Genomic DNA, 24,943 nt, shown 5'->3' with positions numbered 1-24,943 from the left:
GATGAGCCACGAAGATCAGGACAAGAGAACTTGATCAAGTCAAGGCAGGGCCTCCCTGGCCCCTGCCTGGGCCAGCCTCTTTGCTCTGGGGGAACTCTTGAGTATCAGGGACTGCAGCTGGGATCTTCCCCTGGGGGTGGGGTTGGTGATGTCTACTCGGGTCACTTATACTGAGCTCAGAAACCAGGAGGCAGACCATAGCTCTTGATGATGTGCTAAATGGGCCTGGAGGTAAGGATTTCTGTCACTTACATGTCCTTGACAAATAATCACCATTCTCAAACCTGGCTAATTAGCTCAATTCAACTCTCTTCAGCCTCATTTTGCTAAAATCGACTAGATTTATGATGTTCCTTGGTCCCCACTGCTGTGTGTGTGTGTATGGGAGAGAGAGAAATAGAGAAAGAGAGAGAAATAGAGAGGGAGGGAAGGTGGGAGACAGGGACATGGCTGGGGCTTCTGGCTTCTTTTAAAGGAGCCGAGGAGTAGCTGTCCCTATTGGAAACCTCTTTCTGAGACAGCCAGGAGGGCTGCTCCAGGACCTTGCTACTCAGAGTGTGGTCCTCAGGCTAGTAGCTCCAGCGTTCCGAGAGCTTGTTAGAAAGGTACAAACTTGGGCCTGACCTCAGATCTAATGGATCAGAAGCTGCATTTACTAAGACCTCCAGGTAGTTCTCCCGCACAGTACAGCGTGAGAAGCACTGCATGTAGACGCTGAGCATGCACACGTGAAGCTAAATGGCTGAAAAAGAACGAGCCCAAACATACATCTTATTTCCCCCAAAGCGAAACAGCTGTAAAACAGGTCTCTCTGTGAAATGCCTACTGAATCCTGGCACCAAGGCGGGCGAAGCACAAACATGACACTCGGAATCCTTCTAGGAGCTCTGCAGGTGAGTGTGATGCTTCACATCTCCAGGTGGGGAGTGAGGCTCTGAGGGACCTGGTCCCTAGTGGAGCACTGAGTGTGGGGACTTTCCTGTGAGAGAGGAGGGCTCTGGGTTTAGTTTGTGTGCTTCCCTAGGTGTGGGAGCTCGGGTAAGTTATCTGATCTTTTTGAACCTCAGTTTCCTTATCTGCCCAAAGAGGTTAACAGACCTTATTTCAGAAGGTGACTGAGGGTGCTAAATGAGGTAATGTGCTCAAATTGCTTCACAAAAGCCTGCCATTATAGATGACCAGTAGCTGCCACCAAACACTGAACAGTGGGGGTCATGCTGTTTTGGATAATATTGTGGCTTCCCAAGGTCACTCAGCTAGTCAATGGAAACGCTGCGGTATCTGGAAATAAATGGAGAAATGCCAGAACTTTGAACTTGGTTTTGTGGGTGTCTGGTGATTATTGTCAACTTAGCAACTCACCCAGAACTTACTACCTCAGTCACTCTGCCTGGGTGGGCTCCAATCCAGGAAGAGGGGAAAGCCAGGGAATAAATGCAGAGCAGGGGGTATGATGCAACCCAGGGTTAAAGGTTAAAGGACCTCTTCGTTTCTACCTGCTGCATTTTGAGATTGAACCTGATACGGGGAGGAGAGGAGAAGTTGTCCCAGGCCATACAGTCAGGTAGGGACAAGCTCCACAGTGTTCTTTCCATTCTGCTTGGTGTTCTTTCCACCAGCATAAACTACTTTCCCTATTCTGGAGACTTAGGTCCCAAATGGCTAGGGACCCTGCATTCATGGTGCTTCTCAATGGACTATGAATACAATGGTCAAAAACATGGGTTCTGGAATCCATTGGTTCTGAGCTCTGAATCCTAACTCCCTCACCTACTATCTCAGTTTCCTAAACTGGAAAATTAAAGTCATTTTAGGACCTGTCTCCTTAGGCTCTGATGAGGAGAATGCAGGATAATGCTTGTACCTTGTTTAGTATACTGTCAGTATGTAATAGGCACTCAGTAAATGCTGGCTGCTCATATTCCTTCACCATCATCACCATCATCACCATCACATACCGTCACCACCATTATCATCCTCCTCCTTAAGGTACTCCAGGCCTGCATGAGCCCGACAGCTTCGTAAAGGTCAAAATCTCAGTTCAGATTCTTCTGCTAGACCTTCAGAATCTTACGAGCAAAGTCTGAACGAGTGGCCTTATCTTTCAAATAGGGATGATCCCGCCCACCTCAAAGGTTCATTATACAACTCAGAGAAGGGAATAAATGCCAATGTCCAGCTGAGTGCCTGATCCACAGTCGACGCATAGGTATGGTATTGGGGATGTTATAAATGCACATATCACCGTTCCAGGAGAGCAACTGATGATCTCTGGCAATTCACAGTGTCATGGACTGAGAATCCCTAGTGAGACCAGCAGCATACTGCCTGTTAATGGCGGCCCATCCACATCCTGGTATCAGGACCAGCATGCAAGGGTAAAGAGAGATGTAGCAATGTGCCAGTGTACAGAGTGCATACTGAACAGCTGTCCTAGGTGCCTTGCATATGTTATTGCACATTTGATTCTCACAGCACCCCCGTGAGATAGGCCCTGGTTTGTCCACGGGAAGGCTGAGGCAAAGCCACTGGCCATCACCACATAGCTAGTAAACAGCAAAGCTGGAGTTCACATGTGCCCTCTGTATAATTCCACAGCCTGAGTTTTCTCCACTGAATTAATACAAGTGGGTTTGAGGAGCTAGGCCTCCTGAGTATGGTATCTTCACTTCTACACTTCCCCTGCAATGTCTGTGCGTGTGCACATGTAGGATGCATGGATCTGGGGTGGCTGCCTGGGGCAAGGCCGTCTGGCTGGCTGGCTGCAAAGGGAATCCTTGGGCTCTCCTGTGGCAGGCCCATAGGTGGCACTGTGACACTATCTGCTGGAGGCACAGCTACAGCTGAAAAACCACCAGGGAGCCCTGTTCCCCAGAGTGATTCTGCCCCTCAAGCTTGTCACTACACATGCAAGTCCCCTTGGGGACAGGAGACCAGTGATCCAGCTCCCTCCCGCTCTGCCTGTACTAGGCATGTGCAGTAGATGGGCTTTGGGGTGGTGTTGGAATGCTTGGCTTGCCGACTGTATGCGGATGGGTGCCTTGGCGAGGCTGGAAGCTGGGAAGGTCCTGGGGAAGAGTGAACCACTGTTTTGTTGACCCCAGCGAGCCACAGCGGAGGGCTTGGCTATCCAGGAGTAAAGGTGGGGACTTTGGAATCATATAGCTCTTGGTCTTACCCCAACCCTACTGCTTATGAGCTTTGAGACACTGAGTCAAGCCTTTTCAACAATCTGAGGCCCAGTTTCCACATCTATAAATGGGAAGTAATGAGCCTTCCTCATAAGGGGTGTTTAAAAAGAAAAGGTGAATAGGATGTCAAGCAGATTGTTGGCCATGTAGTCCATACTCTATAGATGTTAGTAGGGACTTAGGATAGATAGTGTTGGGTGAGAAGAAAGGAAAAAAAGTTGCTTTGGAATTAGCCTGGATTTCTGGGGAGGACACCCAGGAGAACGAGGGTCTCCATCCCCTTCCTGGATGACCTGAGCCTGTCAACAGTGCATTAGCTTGGCAGCTCCCAGGCCTTTCAATCCCTCATCCCTGTCGCTTCTCAAACTGGAACCCACTTTCAGCACTGGCCCTCCTGAGGCAGAGTTAGGGAGGGGATGGGGAGAGTCTGGAAATCCCCTTGAAAGGAAGCCAGGATAGTAAGTTCAAGGGATGCCTCTACTTGGAAGCATTTTCACTCTCTGAGACTTATTTCCTCATGTTTAACAAGGAAAATATAAATATTACATTTCCTCCTTAGAGTGTCACTGCCAAGATGGGGTTCTCTGTGTTTTGCATGAGTGTGACATGACTGGGCAGCCCCCACCAGTAGAATAGCAGTGTTACTGGCAAGTGCCAAGTGCCACTCTGGAGTGACCTGTGAAATGCAGTTCTCCAGGCTGCCCTTGGAGAAGGGAGGGTCAGCAGGGCACAGTGCCCTCCTTGGGCCGTGAATGGTGGGGGCGGGGCTTCCTATCTTACCTTGTAGCCATAGGGGCAGGTGCAGTAGTAGAGCTCCACAGGATCCTGGCTGCACGTCCCATTGTTCTTGCACGGGTCTGAGAGGCAGGCATTGCACTTGGCCACAATGTTGATGTCCACTGGCCCTGGACAGCAAAACCAGGATGTTGGTAGCAGGTCACTGTCACCCCTCCCTCCCTTTCCCTCCTCTCTGGCCCCTTCCTCAGCCAGCTGCCGGCCCCTCTCCATCTCTACACACAGAGGGTGGCTCCCCAGCCAGCACCATCCAGTCTAGCTGAGTCCCATTAATGCAGCCATTGTCCAGTGAGGAAAAAATCACAGTGGGACATCATTCAGAAGCACTTCTGCAGTCAAATAAATTACTGTAATTAGCCTGATCCGATTTTGGAGCTAATCTATAAACAATACACCATAATTAGAAACCCCTTGTGTATCTTTTCATGTTCGGGGAGCTCTGGTCCCAGGCTCCATTTGGACCTCCCACTCCTCTGCCCCTAAACACCCCTCCCCATGGAATAGTCTATGCTAGGCTAAGGAAGGCAGGGTGCCTGGGCCAAAGACACACATAGGAAGTCCCTCTTGTGGAACCCTTGACTGGCAGGAGGAAGTAAGAAGTGGCCCCAAAAGACACAGCAATGATATTGTTGACAGATGGTAAACTGTGCTCAGGCACACTGTGCATCTATGACAGTTTTGACAATGTTCTGTTCTCTTCAGCTACAAAGGCTGGAGGGGTGGAGGTCATGGTCCTTGAACAGAGCTTTGGAGATTGGGTTGAGAATGACCTCAGGGCAAGTCTGACCGTTTGTGGGTCGGGTGAACAGAAAGGATGGCCTAAGAATCTGTACAAGCTGGCTTAACCCTGGCTTCCATTAGAACAGGGATACTATCTGTCCTGTTTGCCAGGGGCTGAAGGGATTCCCAGGACACAGGACTTTCAGTGATAAAACCAGGAAGGCCCCAGCCAAACCGGGATGAATTGGTCACCTTACAGAGGAAACAGCGAAGGTGCTTTTAAATATCTTCAACACGGCCAGGCTGTACCCCACACCGATTTAATCAAAACTTGGAGTGTTGGGCCAGGGAACCAGTAAAAAGCTCTGCAGGTGATTCCAAAATGTGCAGCTAGGATTGAGAAACATTGTTTTAGACTGATCTGGGCCTCTTTAGCATCAATCAAGTGAGATGACTTGGAAGCAGGAGGAGAAAATGAAAAATTATCTTAAAGCCAAAAGAATGTTTTCCTGCTTTAAGCAGAAATGTGAGACACAGGAAGTTTATAGGGTAATAAAAGTATATATATAAATCAAAATAAACTCAAGGCTCTAAGAGATGGGCAAAGGACACTACCAGACAAATGTATGACATAAATGGAAAGTAAATTTTTGAAAAAAATGCAGTTTCCCCAATAAGCAAAGACACAAAATAGGAGACATACTTTTTTAAACCTATCTAATTAGCAATGAGATGAAATGAGATAAAATAATGTAAGAGTCTGGTGAAAAATGCACTCAAATGGTGCTTACTGGGAGCATAAAGTGGTTTATAACCCTCTTTTAGACACCAAATGGCAGGGCGATATGTGTAAAGACCTTAAAAATGATCACATACTTTGGCTCAGTAGTTTCTGTTCTCTGAATCTTATCTAAGGAATAATTTTCAATAGAGAAAGACCTTTATGCATCAGTGGTAAGAAAACAACTGGAAATACCCAGTGAAGACTAAAGGTTCAGGGCCAGGAACTGGCTAAAGACGTTATGGTGGAATTATTAAAGCCTGGTGGCCACAAGTAGGTACAGGGGAATCAGAAAGACCTGGAATCATCCTAACTGTGGACTTGAGAAGTCCCTTAACCTCAGTAAGCCTCAGCTTTCTCATTCTTAAGAATAAGGGTGATACTGAAGTCTAACCCAGAGAGGGTTGGGGAACTGAATAAATACTTGGAAAGTGAGAATTAAATGAAATAACACACAAAAAAGTGCTTAAAATGATGTCCAGCACATAAAAACCCAGTAGCAGTTTGTTGTTGTCAGTTAAAATCTCATGTACCTAAAGCTTGCTGTAGTAAAAATGGGAAAAGGCTTAGGCTTTAAGAATGTTGGGTGCAAAAAATGCAAGTTAAAGATTTTTCTCTGTGCAAAATGATATAGAGAATGAAGTCAGAGAGGAGCATGTAGGGACGCCAGCAGAGAAACTTGGAGGAGATAACAGCACCTGAGTCTCTCTGTGCAGCTCATGGAAGAGACAGGGCAGTGGTTTAGAAGTCACGTCTGTTGAGACACCCAGCTCTGGTGGGCTGTTGGAGACAGAGCAGACCCCTCGAGAGGTGGGGGAGAGTCAGCATGTACCTTTGCACTGGAATCGGTGGGTGGGGGTGGTGAGCAGGAGTCTGTCAGCCATGGACTCAGGGCTACTGCAGCGGGCGATGCCAGGCTCCTTGTACCCTGCCTTCACCCACTCTGACAGCCAGCGCAGATTGCAGTCACAGTGGAGTGGATTGGTTCCCAGCGCCCTAGGAGGCAGAGCAGGAAGTCAGGGCCCCCCTTGCCCAGCTTGGCCCATAGGCTCCATACTCTTGGCCCTCTGGAGAAACAGAATTTTCAGACTCTGACTAGATTGGGGGTATCTGACATGAGGACCAGCAGAGAAGGAGTTTCCATTGGGGCAAAGTCAGTGACTCCAGACTGTATTTCCAGTCCCTCCAGATGTTTCCACCCTGCTTAACCCCCTCCCACTTCTGAAAAAAATGTTTTGCTCTCATGTACTCCGGTAAAATTTAATCCTCAACTCAATCCAATCCTAGCCCCTCTCAGATGCTTCTGGACCTTTGGCCATCTGATTATCTGGCTCCCTTGCCCTACTGAAGGGTCCACTGAAGGATGCACTCTTCAGAGAAGGCTTTGATACACAGCAACCTAGGGAGAAGCTTCAGGCCACAGAAAGGGTTCAGAGCACTCCACCCCTAAATATGCTGCTTTGGCATATTGATTATTTCAAGCTAAAGGTACTTGAAAAATGGCAGGTGCAGAAGGGGCTCTCTGACCTCCCTGTCTCTACCTAAAAGCAAGTCAGAAAGTTTCCTGTGAGAAAGATGCCCTCCCTGCACCAAGAAGGGAAAAATATTCTTATCACTAGAGACTGGGAATGAATACTAAAATGGATCAGGCCAAACCAACCTGCTCAAATAACCTTGACCTTCCAGTGGTCCCTCTCCATATATTTCCTAGTCACTGCTGCACAATTGCTGCCCTAGCCCAAGGCCCTTTGTCTTGTTACATCCCTACAATTTATCATTCCTTGTATAAAAAAGTATATAAGTTTTGGGGTCCAATGGCTTCTTTGGGTCTTCATTTTCCATTTGAACACTCCCACATACACATAAAAACATTAAATATATTTATATCCTTTTCTTCGGTTGCTCTGTCTTATGTCAGTCTAATTGTCTAATTCTTAGACCAGCCACAGAAACTAAGGGGGTAGAAGCAAGTTTTTCCTCCAGCTACACCACTTAGCTTTAAAAAAGCACAGCTGGGGGACGGCATGGGCTGATGCAGACCTCTCAACAGTGGTGTCCAGAGAGAAAATACAAGGATTTTTGCTTATTTTAAAAATCGTATCATTTAGAATTTCTATTTTTTGGATGTTTTATAAGGTGTATGCATAATGTATCAGTATCACAATATATGCATGCAATCTGAAAACAATCAAATATACATAGAGCTGTATACATATAGACTCAGAAATGTTCCTGGCAAAGGTTTGTAACACCTAATTTTTACAGACCTCGGTTTCCCCTGTGTGCAATGGGGACAGAATCCCTGATGCAGAGTGGCAGAGAATATGTGCTTTGGAGCCAAGGCAGACCTGGGTTGGAACCAGGGCTCTGCTGCTTACTAGCTGTGTGACCCTTGGACCAATTCTTTGGTTCTTCTCCATTTAAGCTTCACTGTGTAAGAAGGGGATAAAAATGCTTTATTGCTATAAGAAGTAAATGAGATAATTCATCTAAAGTGTTTATCACACAGTAAGAGTTTTATGTTAGTTCTTCTTATTAAACATTTACATTGTTCACATAATTGATGATGCCTTTGAAGGCATCTGAAGTAGAGAACACACAACGTGCACAACGTGGGCACATTTTCATGGAACATACCCTATGCATACGGAAAGAATGAATACTGAAATGTTAGCAGTCACAGCATCATCTCTGGCACTCTAATGATATTGCATTTTGAATGGATCCACACCAGGCAGAAATATGGCTACTTACAGATGGGAAAGAGATGTCAGGTCACTGAAGGAGCCTTCGGGAACGCTGGAAATGTCGTTGCCATGGAGGGTTCTGAAGCAGAAACACAGGTCATAGGTTAACCCCCCAGTAACAGTTCTGAATTCAGTACATTCTTGGGGTCCCAGGCTGGCCCAGATGCCTTTCAGCTGTGCTCAGAGCCCCAAAGCTCACAGTGGGGGGTGTGTCCTCCTTCTCGGCAGGTGTGTGAATGTTTCCATGCCCAGCTCAGCAGTGGGATGTTGGGGGTAGAGGGTGTGGGAAAGAAGAGGATGGGTTTTTGAATCTGACAGGCCTGGGATGGAATCAGAAACCAGCCCCTGTTAACTGTGGAACATTAGGTAAGTTAACTTTACTCTTCCGAGCCTCCGTTTTTGCACCTGAAGCATGGAGAGAGATACCCAACGGAGGCATCTGAGAGAGAATGTGAAGAACTGGCTGAGACTGTATGTTTTAGAACCAGGCTGCTTGCGTTCAAATCCTGACTCTGCCACTTACAAGCTGTGTGACTGTGGCCAAAGTTATTTACCTGTCTGTGCCTCAGTTTCCTATTGTAAAACGGGAATAAAAGTAAAAAGATTTGTCATGGAAGGTGGTTGTGGGTGCATTAATCCATATAAAGTCTGGCATTTTCTACACGCTGAATGACCAACCATTATCAATATTTGTGAAAGGGTCTCAAAGAATGTCTGGCCCAGCCAGATCAATAAATTAGTTCCCTTCATATTCACCTAGAGAGATTCTGGGAAGATTGAGAAATGTTATCAATCCCAGCTTAGGTGATAGATGGGGAGAGCACTCAGGTCCTGGGAAGACTGCCTGGGGCTGGACCCTCATCTTTATGGCGAAGGGTTTGGGCCACACACGTATGTATCTGGCACTGTGTGCATCTGAGGGCATTTTCTGACTGCGTGTCCAAGGGGCCAGGCAACCTACTTGGTATTAATTATACCTCTCTCCACCCTGTGGTATAGGGGCCGGGAGCTATTCTCACTTGCAAAGTGGTGGCATATACTGCCCTTCCAATAAATGCCTGGAGAATATGTCCACAAGAAAAATACCAAATGAACACTGCTCCGGTGCTCAAGTAACAATGCTAGTAAATCCACAATTCATGGATTATACCCTCCTTTGAAGGATTAAGCCTCAACTGCATACAAAAATATCCCCACACCGATGACTCACTTTGGGTCTGAGCTGTGAAATGCAAGGTAGGTGAAATTCATAGACACTCAAAGGCTTCTTTAGTGACTACTGCTCACTGTCCCCTGTGCTGTGAAGGAACCCTAGTAAAACAAAGGGGTGATTAGAGTTGACTGGGGAAGTGTAAACAGGATAATAACTAATGAATCTGTCCTTTTGTTTTCCTTTTGGCTGATGTTAGCCTGCCCTGGGTTTTGAGCTGAAATACAGACAGGAGCTTAATTACATGTAACACAGACTGAGTGCTGGAGCCAACACATGGGTGGATTCCTGACACCCATTCTCAGGGGCCCTGGTTCAGTGGGTCTGGGGTGGGGCCTGAGACGCTGCATTTCTGACCAGCTCCCAGGTGATGCTGATGCTCTTGGTCCTCCGGACCACATTTAGCTGTCCCAGGCTGTCATCCTCATCACCTTAAGCTCCTTGCCCTTCTCGCTCCCCAGGACAGCAGGAAGAAGGTAACCAGTCCTCTAGAGAGTGTTGGAGGTAGCTTCTCACCGGCCTGCGTAAGAAGGAGCTAGAAGTACTTCCTAACACTTATCAGTATCATTTAGTCTCGAATGCATGTGGTTATTTATGAATCACACCGGCTCCTGCCTGCTATTAGCTTGGATGACTTCATGGCTGCTTGCTGTTTGGCAAATGCACCCGGCCCTGTTGTTAATCATTTCTGAATGAGGCCTGGGCCCCTGGAGAGGCACGAAGCCCTAATTTAAAAACACCAAATGACCCAAAGGCAGCTTTGGCGCTGTGACTCCTGTAAGTCACGCTCCCATTTATTACGAGCTGAGCCGCTGAGATCTCCATAAACTGCAGAGTAACTGGAGCTGTAATTTACTGGGACAACGCGAAAAGAAATCTGCCTACACTGCAGGTTCTCTCTCCTGGTTTGCCCCCAAAGAAAGACTCTTGCGTGTCCAACCACCATCCTAAAGGATGCCAGGGAAGTGGGACAAAGGTTCCCTCCCAGGAAGCACTCCCTCCTCCCTCCCCCACCGCTGCTTTTCCTCCCCTTTCCCCTTACACCTCATGGGGCTGGTGATGGCAAGCAATTTCCAACTCAGAATGACCCATCTTCAAGCGCCTGGGACTCCTTTTCCCTGCTGACTCTTAATAGGTGTTAAAGCAAACTTGGGAATGTTGGGATGTGGATGAGGGCATCATTTAGAGCAACATGAAGGCAGAACCATCTCATGTTAATTCTGGGTTGCCTGAACCTTGGGTCTCTGAATCCCCAGGTGCTCACAGAATGTGCATATTGCACAGGCGTTCCAGTGTGTATGATAGATGGCAGGGAAGATCCTCATCCCAGATGTGGGCTGGGGTGGGTGAAGTCTCTTTTCAGCGGGCTAGGTCACTCCTAAGGGTTAAATGACCCTGGATGAGACCTCCTGGGTGTGAGTCATTGCCGGCTGTGTGATTATCTGATTCAACAGACTCAATCTTTCTGTACCTTAGTTTTCTCATCTCTAAAATGGGAGTTCTCAGGATCCACTTGCAGTAGATATCTTTTTAGGAATGTGGATTAATCGGCACCAATCTGTCTTCTGTAACAGTTCCTCCCTTTTCCAAGGGGGACTCACCCCTCCCTCCCCTCAGTCCAACTGGTTTGGTCTCAGGGGCAGAACCATGGCCCAGGTCAGCCCAATCAGTCACTGAGATTGGTTTGAGGCTGAGCAGGTGACCTAAGTGGGCCAGTGAGATATTTCTGGGACTTTCTCTGGAACTATTAGGACAGAGGCAGTTTTGAAAGGCAGAAAGAGGCACATTTCTGATACCACTGGAAGTCCCTGCACCCAGCCCTAGAACGTAATATCTACTACTGAAGTTTTCAGTAATATGCTTTGATAAATTCTCTTCATGCCTAATGTGGTTTGAGCTGATTTTCCTATCCTTCAGCCAGGAAGGGATCTAACGTACCGCTTCATAAGCTAGTTGTGAAGCTTAAAAGACACAATGCAAGTGGTTCAGATGGCGCAGGGCTACATGCAGGGCCTGTACTTGATGCAGACTCCTTCACGTGAGCTGTGGCCATGGCTAAGGTCACCATGACTCCTCCCTCTAGGTTCTGGGATGTGTTCTGGGACTAGTCCTCTCAAAGCCTTCCCCACACACAGAGGGGAAGCCTGAAGCTATGCAGCGTGTATGTCCTGTGACAGACTCCAGGACTGGAGAAGAGGAACACTGGGTTTCGGCAGAGTGACCCCGTGCCTGTCACCTTTCCTGTTCAGGTGTCTTTCCACCACATTCCTTAATTCTCATCAGAGGCGTCTCTGGGCCACATCCTTCTAATCCTCAAGAAAAGTCTGAAATGGGTGGCAACGAAAAGAGATAATCTCTGGTGGGAAGGATGGAATGTGGTGGAAAGAGCACTGGGCTAGGAGCTGGAAACCAGGGTCCAGCCCTGCGTCTGCTCCCACCTTGTGGCATGTCTGCAGCACAGCTTCCTGCTCCCATTCCCAGAAGCCACATCCAGCCACACCTGTAGCTCCTTGTGGTCCCTGTGCACATGCCCTTCCTGACTTCAGGGACTCTGTCTAGGGAATTTATATTCTCCCTGCCTAGAATATTCTCCACTCCCATCACACAGGTAACTCTCCCTGGCTGCGCAGACTCAGCCTTGGGAGTACAAGCTCAGGGCAGTGATTCTAAGAGCCAACAGTCTTGGGCTCAAATCCCAACTTTACTCTGTAGTGGTTACATCCCTTTGGCAAAGTGACTCAACCTTGCTGAGCCTCTGTTTCCACGTCTGGGGAATAGGGCTAATAGTGGTACATTCTTCATAGGGTTGATATGAAAAGTGGATATGATATGATAATGTAACTAAAGTATGTAGCCCAGTATGTAGTACACGGTCAAGGTTTAATATATGTCAGTGGTGATTACCATCTTTGTCTCAGAAAGCCTTTTTGAGGGCCCACACTGGGTCCCATGGCTCTCCCACAGGTATGGCCATATGTGGCAGTAGCTTATATACTTGTCTGTTTCCTCTTCTAGACTGTGAGCTCTCTGAGGACAAGAACTTGTTTCATTATTTTCCTGTCTAGTGTTTAGCATTGAACCCACAATTGGCATTTAGAAAATAAGTGAATGATTGTGGGCAAGTCACTAAACCTTTTTGAGTATGTCTCCTTACCTTATAAATGTAAGGTTGGATAGGATAATTTCTAACACTCACTTCCCATTTCTAAAATTCACAATTAATTCTATTTTTTGGTAGCACCAAAGGGCCAAACCGGGACCAGGGTTTAAGTCCCTAAGGAATCACCTTTTGGCTCACCAGAATTGTCTAATGTTCAACAGCTGGTCAAAAATGGAGTGGGATTATCTGGGAAGGGAGCAAGCTCATGGTATCTAAACATAATCAAGCAAAGGGCAATGGAGCCCTTTGTAGGGATGCTGTAAGGAGGATCCATGCGATCGGTAGAGCAGGGAGAGATGAACAGCCCCATATACATAAACAGTAAGCACAATCTTACTTCAGGGATGAGGGGCTAAAAATACTGAGGATGATGAATGATAATCCCACCCCACATCTCTTGAGCACACACTGAAATAGCCCTCCCACAGCTAACTGATTCCAGGTGGCCCTCCTGTGGCTGGGGCTGGGGAGTGACAATTGGGACCACACACGCACAAGGCATGTGGCTCGGTGTGGGGCAACGATCAGGGAACACACAGATCCCTGAAAAGAAGAACTAGAATGTCCCTGAGAATGTTCCCTTCTAGCTCTTTTTAGATTAAGAGCAAACTGGGAAATCTCACATACTTTCACCCAATGTTTTGTACTCAGGGGTCCCTGATAATCCTCCTGTCTCAGAAATGTATTCATACATATCTACTCACCAACACACACACTCACTCACTCACTCACTCACTCACTATTAAATGTCAGGTCTTTCTAGAATACTTTTTGGCCTTTGTCTATGGCTAAACCTGATACTCATTCTCTTCCCCCATCCCAAACTGCCTGCATCCCTGACCTCTGGTCATTTCTGAAATTTTCACTGAAATAATGAAACCCTTTAGAATTGAGAAAAGAATACACGAATGCTCAAACGCAGTTGTAGATACTGATTCAAAAAAACCTACCTTTCCCCCCTAACCCTCTAAATTGTGACTATCCTACTATATTCAGTCATCTTTAACTTTGCCTTCTTTTATTACATAAATAACTTCACATTAGCAGTTAGCTATCAATGATTTTTTTAAAAGTTTCCTATGTTCCTTTAGAACTTCATAATTATAAATGTATGCAAGTTATAATTATAACGTAAAAAATTAGGTTTACTTTTCCACATAAGGCCATGTGGTCAACACTTCCCCACACTGCTATCTAGTTTTCGTCTTTACCTCTTTTAATAATTGCCTTTCACTGACTGGCTGCATTATGCTTTCCTTAAGCATTTCCCCACTGTGGCACTTGTAGGTAATATTTAAAATGGAGGTTAAAAATAACAGAGCAACCAATATTTTAGCACAGAGAATCTTTCCCTCATATCGGATTATTCTTAGGCATAAATTCCTAGATGTGCAATTACTGGGAGAAAGGATACAAATATCATAAAAGAAACGTACTCCATAAACATTTTTATTTTTCCTGAATTGGCCTTTATGCAGAAAATAGTTGCTCCCCACTGAAGTAGGTGGGTGGAATGAGGGCCTCTAAGACCCTTTTTATCTCTAAGAGCCCATGATTCTAAAATGATGATGCTAAAAGCCTACTAATTCTTAATTCAAGAAGCAAGCACAAGCACATGGTATGTTGAGGTGTGCTCCTGGTGGACTAATGACAGTGATCTGGAACACGGCGGACAAGGTGCCTAGGAAGCAGAAAACCTGGTGGTGTTCATGCCAACACCATGGGAGACCAGACAAATGGACAGGCGAGCATTCTCCACCGTCCTCCCTTTTCCGTGCTGAGCTGCCCCGCTAGATCCTCTCTAACCACAAACATATACACACGGGTCCCAGGCCCAGCCCCTGGGAGCAAACCCATGCACAGAACCAAAAGACCAGGATGGGAGACAAGGTGGGACTAAGGGAGGATGGTGGGAAGTGGGAGGGGGGAGCAGGTCCAGCCTCAGCCCTGGCCAATGAGACAAGCCCATCTCCCGTTGTGTTCAACTGGAAACAGGGAAATGGTTCTGCTGATGTTTCCATTCTCAAACTCCCCAGAGAAGGTGGATAATAAATAAGTGACAATAACAGATTGCACACTGTCAGCGCGGGCACTTCTTTGCCTCCAGAGAATTGATTTTTAATAACAGCGCAGATGACATGTGGCAGGAGTTGTCGCTGACACCAGTGTTTTGTGGGCTTCGATAAATCACACCAGCCTGGAGGCTCTGAAATGGACAGGCTCATTGGGTGCTGTTTGCTGGTTGCTACTGGGTCCTGAGAAGGGTCCAGGGCTCTGAGTCAGGAGGCTGGATTCTGCAAGCTCCTGACTGCTGGATTTTGGGCCAGTTACAACCTGGACCTCAGTTTTCCCATCTTTAAAATGGGCCTAATCCCCTCAGTCTTACAGCACTGTTGCAAAGGGTTATATGAGGCAACGGCCACAGAAAGTGGCATTTCTGTTCTCATGGGAATATCATCCAGAGAATCCTCCTTTCCCGACAAAATGTTCAAGATGAGAAGGCACAAAAATCAGGCAACAACAGGACCAAGGGTTGGGGGTGGCAGTGAGGTGCCATTCCTGCTCTTGCAAGGTAATAACAAATAACAGTAATAACAAACAAATATTTATAGTGCTTACTGTGGGCCAGAGCTACGCTAAATGCTTTATATACAGCATCTCATTTAATCATTATAAGACCTTGTGAGGTAATTACCATCTGGATTTTATTGAAGACACACAGCTAGGGAGGGGCAGAGCCATGATTGAAAAGCAGGTAGACTTCATGGTCATCGTGCCTTTGCTGGGGCTCATCTGCCTCAGTGGGCTGTCCTCTACCTTGTGTAGGACAGGGTGAGGCAGGTGTCATAAGGTGATGGGGAGGCAGTTGTGGAGGCTGCAGACTACATAGTCTGGTCTAAAGGGGCAGGGCTGCTCAGCCATGCAAGAATGTAGATGGGAGCCCTGGAATGACCAGGTCTCTCCATTTTCTAAGAGAGAATAGAAATTAGGATTTTGTATGAGAAGCCTCCTGATATTTAACTGTTGGCAACTTATTAAAACTTTTTTTTTTTTAATTTTAGAGAGACAGCAGGAGTGGCAGAGAGAGGCACAGGGATAGAGAGAGAGAATCTCAAGCAGGCCTCAAGCTTAGCACAGAACCCAGTGCAGGGCTCTATGCAGGGCTTGATCCACAACCCCGGGATCACAACCTGACCTGAAATCAAGAGACGGATGCTCAACTCACAGAGCCACCAGGTGCCCCCAAACTGCTTGTTTGAAAAGATACTCTATGAGCCAACTAACTCTACAATTGCTAAGTAATAGCTGTCTGTGAGCTGAGCCAGGTCTTTGGGCTTCTAGTTTGTGACCTCTGATAGATGCGTTTGGTTTCCTTGCAGAGTTTCACAGTGTTTACCCTGCCGCTCTAAAGTCAGAGGGACCAACAGTGGAATGATCATCAAGATAGTGGCCATAAGCCACACACTGTGCTCTACTAGGGTGCAGAATACAGTTGCATATGCTAATCCTCACTAGGGAGGTGCTAGTGATCTCACTGGACACAGAAAGAAGTAGAAACTCAGAGTGGTTTGTGATTTGATCCAGGTCCACAAGTGGTAGCAGCTGGCTCTCTGCCCTCCCCCCTCCGCCCCACCCCACTGAGCCAGTAGGAGTGCCGGGTTGGGGAAGTGTGTGTGGGAACTGTGCTGAGTATCGCCTGCTATTACATGGTGAAGCAGAAGCCGAACTCAGGGCTCTGGGTACTCACAGCACTCGGAGAGACCGCAGCCCGTTGAAGGCATGGATGGGGATGCACCGCAGCCGGTTGTAGCTCAGGATCCTGTGGACAAAGACACACGGCCATTCCTATCCTCACATACATATGGGCGTACGGTCCACACTGTGGACCGCTCAAAGCAAATGATTTCTTTATCTTCCCAATTTTAATATTTTGACAAAAAGCCTCCCAACAATAAAGGGAAGGGGGACACCCTCCCCCACTCTAGGACATTCACTGGCTTCTGGCTTCGTTTTCCCAGCTTCCTCTCATCTTCCACAGCAGGCTGGCTTCCTAACCAGCTTTGCCATCACCTCCCTCTGTTGTCAAATGGTCAGTGCTCACAATGTGCAGAGCTAATAGGAAATAAATGGATCTGAGCAAAATATAATTGTGTAGGGAAACCCTCCACTGGGAAAGAAAATTCACAAATCACAGAAGGTAAGCTAAAGAGGGCCTTCTTCAGAAGTAATTAGGTGTTAGTTCCTCTCTAACTGCCCAGACAGTAGAGTTCTGACCTACTTTACTTTCCTTCTGCTGGTTAAGGTCTGCTCTACATGGGGGCAGCCATAGCCCAGAGGATCACTAGAGCAGAGAACGTACACCTGAGGGGACAGGGAGAAAGGATGGCCCCAGGCCACTGACTGCCAGGCCCATATTGAACACAGTGCCCCATTGTACTCACAGGGTTGACAGGTGAGACATGTTACTGAAGGTGTAATTGGTCAGCACACCAATGCTGTTGTTGCTCAGGTCACTAGGACAAATAGAAGAGTAACACTTTACTGTTAGTGGCAACTTTCACACATTTGTGCATGCTATCTATCTATCTATCTATCTACCCATCCATCCACTCACCAATCTACTCACCTACCCACCCATTCATCCAAATGTTCATTTTTTCATTCAAGATTTCTTCAATCGCTCATTCAAGCATTTGTTGGTCATCCATCCATCCATCCATCCATCCACCTATTCAACCATTCAATCACAAGTTTATCTGTCCATTTCCTTCTTCCAGCAAAACATAACACATAAGATCTCTCCTTATGCCAGTGCCATTTCCTCCCAGGTCAATCCTTCCTTTCACTGTTCCTCCCTCTCTTCTGGCATTCATTCATTCCATCTTATCAGATTCTCTCTTAGGGGGAATGAGATTGGTAGGGGTATAGTCTTCTGCCAATTACAACCTCCAGCTTCTCTTCAGGGATAAATATCCTAAGCAGTGGTTTCCAATAGTAGCTGCACATCAGAATCACCTGCAGAATGTTTACAGCCTCTGAGGCCTGGGTTCCATGCCCAGATATTCTGGCTTGTAAATCAGGTATTCTGATTTAATTGCTTGAGGGTGGTTTTGAGCATCAGTATTAAAAAAAAAAAAAAAAAAACAAAAACAAAAAACAAACAAACAAACAAAAAAAACAGACTAATCAGCTGAGGTTCAGAGCCATTGCTCTAGAGAAGGGGTTCCCAGCTCGGGGCACTTTTGCTTCCCCAGTGACATGTGGCAATGTCTGGAGACATTTTTGGTTGTTCCTACTGGTGGAGGGGTGCTGCTGGTGTCTAGTGGGTAGGGGCCCCAGGTTGCTGCAAAATATCCCACAATGCCCACCACAGCCCCACAACCAAGAATGATCTGGCTCTAAATGCCCACAGGGCTGAAGCTGAGAGATCTCATCCAGAGGCTGGTTTGGGGGATATTTAGGAAGCGAGGCTGAACGAGGTGACAGGTGGCTTTCTTCCACCTTTCTTCAGCAGCCCCATTTTTCCAAGGGAAACAGTGTTTCGTTGTGAAAGAACTCTCAATTCCCCCCTGTGGACCAGCTCCCCACCCCCTAATCAGCCAGGGTGATCTTCCAATGGCCACTCGCCCAAGGAATTACTTTGTACTCTCACGGGTCCCACTTTGGCAAGGCAGCGAGGCGGTCAAGGGACAAAGCTTACAGACCACCCGGTTTCCTGGGCCTCATCCATGCCCCACATTTCCTCATTCGGGAGTTTTCCTGGATCTTGGCAGACTTGCAGCCAGTGGCAGTAACCACCCAAAGGAACCTCAATTTCAACCATCTACCTGGAACATTTTCTGGGCAACTAGAGGAGGAAGAAAAAAACGCCCCTTTAAGCTTTTGGCAAACCTCAGTGCAGCCACAGCTTGCAAGAAATTGGAGACTGAGGAGGCTTGGGATTTAACTGGGGCACCAGAAAGTCAGAGGCTGTCCCACCTCTCTCTATGCCAAGGAGGAAGTTGATGTGGATGGACAGTCAGTGATGCCAGGCTCTGGGTATTTCTTTGTGTAGCTCTCACTGGTAAGACCTGGCCCATCAGGCCGGCTCACTCCTCCCAGCTGCCTCTCTCTGCTCCACCCGGGGAGAAAGTGCAGGAATGTGGTGAAGCCTGCAGATCATCCTCCCTGACCCTCCATGTCAGTTTCCTGAGCTCCCCCAGGCAAGAAAATTACTTGTCCCACCCGATGCCGGGCTCCTTACATAAGTGTCAGGTGTGGGAGGGCGGACAGCTCCCTGGGCACGGCTGTTAAGTGGTTTCCTTCCAGGTACCTAAAAGAGAGGGGCAGAGTGACGCTTGGCCAAGAGACACTGCACAATTTGTCATTTCTCAGAGTCACCTCCCCCGGGCTAGGTTGGGCCTCTGTTTTACTCTCTCAGCTTCTTTTCTCCCCTACATCAAAACACATACTACGTTTGTCATTTATATTTATATGCGTGATTATTCAACTAATGACATTTTCTCCCACTGGACTGCTAAACTCCATTGATGGCAGGGCTGTTGTCTAAAATTGCCCAGTGCTGGATCCCCCAAGAGTACGTACAGAGCTGGCACACAGTAGATGTCAAATAAATATTTGTTAAATAAATAAAGCACTCACTCTGTACCCAGCCCTCACAATTCTCTTGGATTCACAATTGAGGAAACAGAATTTCAGAGATGTTAAAACACTTGCCCAAGGTCACACAGTGAGTGAGTGGCTGAGCTAGGACTCAAACCCAGGTCCCTCTGACTATAATCTTACCACAGTTCCATATGGCCTCTACTTAGCTACTGGAGGGCATGGGATTCCTGAGCCATGATTCATGCTAAGAACTCTAATTCGTTGTTTTGTTCTCTAGTGTGCCTCTGAAAGCTGAGGAAAGGGGGTATGTTCCTGGAGCACTGTGCTAAGGTTCCCAGTGGGATGACTGCCTGTGAGAGGGTACAGGGGTTCAGACTGGGGACGTACCAACAGATGGAGACTCCTCCTGGACAGGCAAAGGCTGAACCTAGACCTGTCTGTACTTCAGGGTCCTGCACTGACCTGCTCACCTAGGAAGAGGCCACCTCTTTGGACACTTGAGTGAGCTTGAGAACAAGAGAAGGAAGTCTCGTTTTAATCATGAATTACAAAAGTTATCACTACCTTTAGGGGGTGACATGGGCCAATTTATTTATTCCCATCCTTGCTGGAAACCCCTTCACCTGGGCTTCTTATTGCTTTTGGGTCAACATTACAAAACCTTTAAGATGGCTTACAACACTGCCTCTGGTCTCCTGGGTGAAACTTTCTTGACATAAGCCTCCCATAGCTTCCTCTTGGAGTGGTCAACACCCAGTGGTGATGTCCACCGGTGCAGGGTTTGCCTTAAACTCCAAGACAGCAGACTCTCAGTCTCTATCTCTAGCCCAGTGCTTCTTAAACGTTAACATATGTACACATCACCTGGGATCTGGCTAAAAAGCAGATCCTAATCTGGTAGGTCTGTGTCAGTTCGGAGAGTCTGTATTTCTAACAGGCTCCTGGGTGATGGTGGGAACTGCCAGTCTGCAGGCTGCATTTTGAATAATGAGGTGCTAGCACATTGCCTGGCATCCAGTAGACCCACCGCCAAATGACTGAATGGGATGAAATGGGTTAAAACAGGATATGAGTCAGTTTGTCAATGACCAAACCAGGCTTAGCTTTGAGGGTAAGTTGGAATGGTTATTACTGTAAATTAAGGCCAAGCAACTTTATTTCCAGGGCTGGTCCCTGGGAATCCTCAGGGCTCTGAATACCGGGCAGGACTGCATATGGTCTTAGGTTGCCGTGGCATGTTGGATTAATGTCCTTTTGGTCCTTAATCCCTTGCTGTATACTCATTATGTGCCAAGAACTATGCTAGATTGGGGGGGTGGGGAGGGCGGAGGGTAGATACAAAGATGAACCAGACCGCATTTTTGCCTTCGGGGAGTTTGATCATCTGGCCTAAAATTCAGCCACATACACTTAGATCATGCCCTCGGGCAGAGGAGCTGAAACGTATTCACTGATGCATTCAGTTATTCAGGCAGAAATATTTATTGGGCAACTGCAGTGTGCCAGGTAGTGTATATACTGGTGAAGAAGACAGGACTGATGCCTACTTTCGGGCATTTAAAAATCTAATGTGGAGGGGGAGGGAGAGGGGAAGAGGCGGGGGGTCAGAAGGAGAGGACACACACAGAAAGCCACATAAATGACGAACTGTGATGTGCACTTTGAAGGAAAGGAGCAAGGTGCTAGGATACGGAATGCCCAGGGACTTAGTGCAGAAAGATGTAGCTGAGGGGGATGTTCAGGATGACAGGAGCAGGGGAAGGGGGGTGCCGTCTGGCAAGAGTGAGGCCTGTGGAGGGCCCTGAGCTCTGGGGCTGTTGAGGCAGGGAAAGAAGGCCAGGGAGGTCAGTCTGGGGGGCAAAGAGAGATGGGTGGATCACACTGAAGCCTTGGAGGTGGGCTCATTCCAAGTGCAACGAGTGACTTCAGACAGGTGCAGGGTGCTGGTATTGCAGAGAGCTTACCCTGCACTCACCCTTCTGCTGTGCCCTGAGGGACAGGATGTAGGACATTCACATTCCGTTTGGACACTGGCCCTGTGCCTCAACAGTGGTGGCCAGGGGCAGGCCTGTGAAGGAGACCTTCCAGCTTTCTCTGCTGGGCAGCGAGGTTCTGTGGAGATGGCAGGATTCTGGCATGTGTGCAGGCTGATGGAGTGGGGCGGGGGGAGGGGCAAGCCATGCTGGGCCACTGCCTGCAGGAAGTGTTTTGTGGATAGTGTGGCATGGAGGGAGGGAGGGAGGGAGGGAGGGAGGGAGGGAGGCAGGAGCTGGATGAGTGAACAGGCCCAGTGGGGAGGCACTGGTCCAGGGAGCATCTCTGCTGGAGGGAGGCTAATTAACCACGAGGGAGCCACTTGAAGGGGTCTGGCCTCAGGCTGGCAGTGATGGCTCACCCTCTCCCATGCTGCTTATTCTTTCATTCTTGTTTGTTTGCTACGACTACTTAGCAAACTTGAGGCATCTAAGATGAAACCCAGAATAAGACACCAAAACCCCAAGTCTCCCTGCTGGGATATTTACAGAAGGTCCTGTGACAAGCATATCTGAAGCATGTTACCTAACCTCACAGACAACATGGTGACAAGGAAAATAATGAAACAGAAACAACAGGTGCATACTTCAGTGCGATGAGACAGACTCTGGTCTGTTACCTCATCTAATTCTCTAAACAGGGGGCCATATTTTGCTGGGTGTTTTGTGATTTTTGTCGACAAGAACACTGAGGCTCAGAGAGGGGAGTAGTGAGTCCAGGAGGCAGGGCTGAGCAGCCCAAGAAGTCAAACACATGCGATTTCCTCTCTCCACCTGGAGCTCTTTATTTTGACGTTTGGCCATCTCTGTCCTGACAGGATATGTTCTACCACGTGATGAGCAGGGATTCGGGCTAGGTTTGTTTCCTGTTGCATCACCAGACCATACTGTAGAGCTTAGTGAATAGTAGGACCTCAGATATTAAAATTTTTTTTTAATGTTTTATTTTTGAGAGAGAGAGAGCGTGTGCGCAAGTGGAGGAGGGGCAGAGACAGGGAGACACAGAAATGGAAGCAGGCTCTAGGCTGTGAGTTGTCAGCACACAACCCGACACGGGGCTCAAACCACAAACTGTGAGATCATGACCTGAGCCAAAGTCTGGTGCTTAACTGAGTCACCCAGGTGCCCCAGGACCTCAAATATTTGAATGAATGAATTAATGAATGAATGCAGAGAAGGGCTGTTCATAGGACCCTGGATTAAACAAAAACCTGCAGTGGTTTCAAAGAATGCCCTGGGTCTGGCCCACGTCCACCCGTAAGGCAGGCCATGCTCTATAGATGCGTGTATTTGCTCAACAATTGAATGAAGGCATAGAAAGACCACTGGAATTCAGGGATTCGAACAGTGTCCTCATCTGAGATGGGGAGGTTCAGGGGGCCTTGGAGGATGAGCGGTATGTCACAGATGCTTCTGGAGCCTCTGGGACTGCTGTGCCAGTTCCCCAGATTCCAACCTGGCTTGACTGATGTTCTGCAAATGCTGACTGGATCAACCTTGCTCCCTGCTTAAAATCGTTCCTGGCTTCTACTGCTTGCCAGCGAAGGACTACCCAAATCCTGCCCAAATCCTGCCAAGCTGTCTGTGGTCTGCCCTGGATCAGTCAGTGTTCTCTAGAGAAACAGACCAATTGGACACACACACACACACACACACACACACACACACACGACCCACATATAAATATATATACAGAGGGAGAGAGAATTTATTTTAAGGAAGAGCCAGCAGGCTGGAAACTCAAGTAGGATTTCTGCGTTACAGTCTTGAGGCAGAATTCCCCCTTCTACAGAAAACTCCAGTTTTTCGTTCTTAAGGCCTTCGATTGATTATATGAGGCCTACCTCCACATTATCCTGGGTAATCTCCTTTACTTAACTGCATCTATAAAATACCTTCAGGGCAACATGTAGGTAGTGTTTGCCCAAAAACCTGGGACCACAGCCCAGGTGGGTTGACCCATGAAATTAACCATCCCCGTCCCTGCCTCCCTCTCCTGTTCACCCCCACAGCAAACTCTCTCTTGCTTGGCCTCAGCCCTCCCTGAATGCCTCATGCTCCTTTTGGGCAGCCGGTCTCAGCACACATATGTCCCTCCCCTTCCTCCTTGCCTAGTTCACTCCTACAGTGGCTCAGAACTCAGCTCGAGCACCGCCTCCGACACCATCTCCCACACCCCCTGGGGACGTGACAGGCTGCTCAATCCAAGCTTTCAGCGTGTTTTCTTCACAGCATTCCACCCCCATGTGACATCCAAGTGTGGTTCTGTGATTAGTGGGGCAGGACTGTGTCTGCTTTGCTCACTACAGCAGCCCAGTGCACAGGCTGATAGCAGTAGATATTCAGGAAACACCATCTGTATGCTGCAAACCCCAGAAGTTCCCAGGTGGAGCTGTGTGTGCCACTGCAGGGCTGAATGGGACCCGTGTGGCAGCCGCTTTAAGTGCACAATGTCCCTGGCAACCTGGTGTTGCAGCCCAGAAGACGTGGAATGAAAAGGCTTCACTTCACAAATACAGATGTGGCTGTGTGGGAAAACTCTCTTTGTGCAAAGCCCTTCATGAAGACTCTGAACTCCAAAGCTGCCTGTAGCCTGCAGCCCAGGCCCCAGAGGGATCCTTTCAGAAAACTGCACTCTTGCCCTCCAGCCTCAGAACTATCAGAGCATCTCTAGCAGGTCAACCTTTGCGTTGATCTGCATTTAAATGCTCTGTTTCAGCCCCAGCATGAGCACATGAGGAAGTGTCTGCCTCACACGAAAATCCACACAGAGCTCTCCATCTCTGTTAGCAGCTTTGTGGTGCTGTTAAGTGCCCCAGGGACTTTCAAACCTGCTGAATGGTGAAGGAGACTGGCAGCCACCTTCCAGGAGCCCCCACCATGGCCAGGGTTTCCACCAGGGGCCTGGGATGATGGTTGTAGCTCTGGAGTCAGGCAGCCGCCCAGGCTTGTATCCTAGCTCCACTAACAGCTGTGTGACCTTGGGCAAGTCACTTAACCTCTCTGAGCTTGCATTTCACCTGCAAAAGGAGGCTCATCATCATCACCATCTTGAAGTGATTTTGAGGATTCAATGAGTCTCAGTGGAAAGCCCTTGAAGCACTGCTTGGCACAGTAGTGTTTAACGTGCTTTGAATACACGCACGCACACACACACATACGCACACACACCCCTCCATCCAATAATACATATGAATATTAGAAAACAGATGATTCCCTTGCTGTCTATTCTCTATTCTTCTCCCAGAGTAATATTTCTAAAATGCGAATTGGACCACATCACTTTCCTGCTTACAATTCTTCCTCGGCGTCTGTATTTCTCCGGGGATGAGGAGTCAGCCCTCACCACGGCCCGACAAAAACTGCACATCCCTCCTTGACTTTTCAGTGAACACCAGTCTCTTTTCCATTCTGTTTGCTCCATCTCACAGTCTGCGTGGTTTCCCGACTTTAGGATCTTTCCACCTTCGGGTCTTCACAGAACATTTTCTTTCTTTTTACTGTTTTCCATGTCCCACCCCCACCCGCTTCCCCTGGGAAACACTATTCTATCTGAAATGCCTAATTTACTGATTAGCTTTCTTATTGTCTTTCTCCCCCATTGTAAGTTTCTGACATCAGGGGGGCTTACCTGTCACATTAGCTGCTGTGCTCCCAGCTCCTATGACATTATCTGGCACAATAAACTCAGCGAACACCT

The 24,943-nt window shown here is 47.7% G+C and overlaps 1 protein-coding gene across 2 annotated transcripts in view; it reads right to left on the bottom strand.

Moving 5' to 3' along the window:
* The window catches only part of SLIT3 (slit guidance ligand 3), a 593,416-nt gene that overhangs the window by 31,396 nt on the left and 537,077 nt on the right, over positions 1–24,943 (bottom strand). For both annotated transcript variants that reach the window (XM_049647813.1, XM_049647814.1), the window contains exons 21-26: positions 18,849–18,917; positions 17,047–17,118; positions 16,353–16,424; positions 8,242–8,313; positions 6,320–6,483; positions 3,972–4,096 (exon numbers count right to left, since the gene is read on the bottom strand). In XM_049647813.1, coding sequence (XP_049503770.1) covers positions 3,972–4,096; positions 6,320–6,483; positions 8,242–8,313; positions 16,353–16,424; positions 17,047–17,118; positions 18,849–18,917 — 574 coding nt within the window. The remainder of the gene's footprint in view (positions 1–3,971; positions 4,097–6,319; positions 6,484–8,241; positions 8,314–16,352; positions 16,425–17,046; positions 17,119–18,848; positions 18,918–24,943) is intronic.

The sequence above is a fragment of the Panthera uncia genome (assembly GCF_023721935.1).
Source record: "Panthera uncia isolate 11264 chromosome A1 unlocalized genomic scaffold, Puncia_PCG_1.0 HiC_scaffold_17, whole genome shotgun sequence".
Lineage (NCBI taxonomy): Eukaryota > Metazoa > Chordata > Mammalia > Carnivora > Felidae > Panthera > Panthera uncia.
The sequence above is the reverse complement of the archived record's forward strand: the minus strand, read 5'-3'. Positions and strand labels throughout refer to the sequence as shown.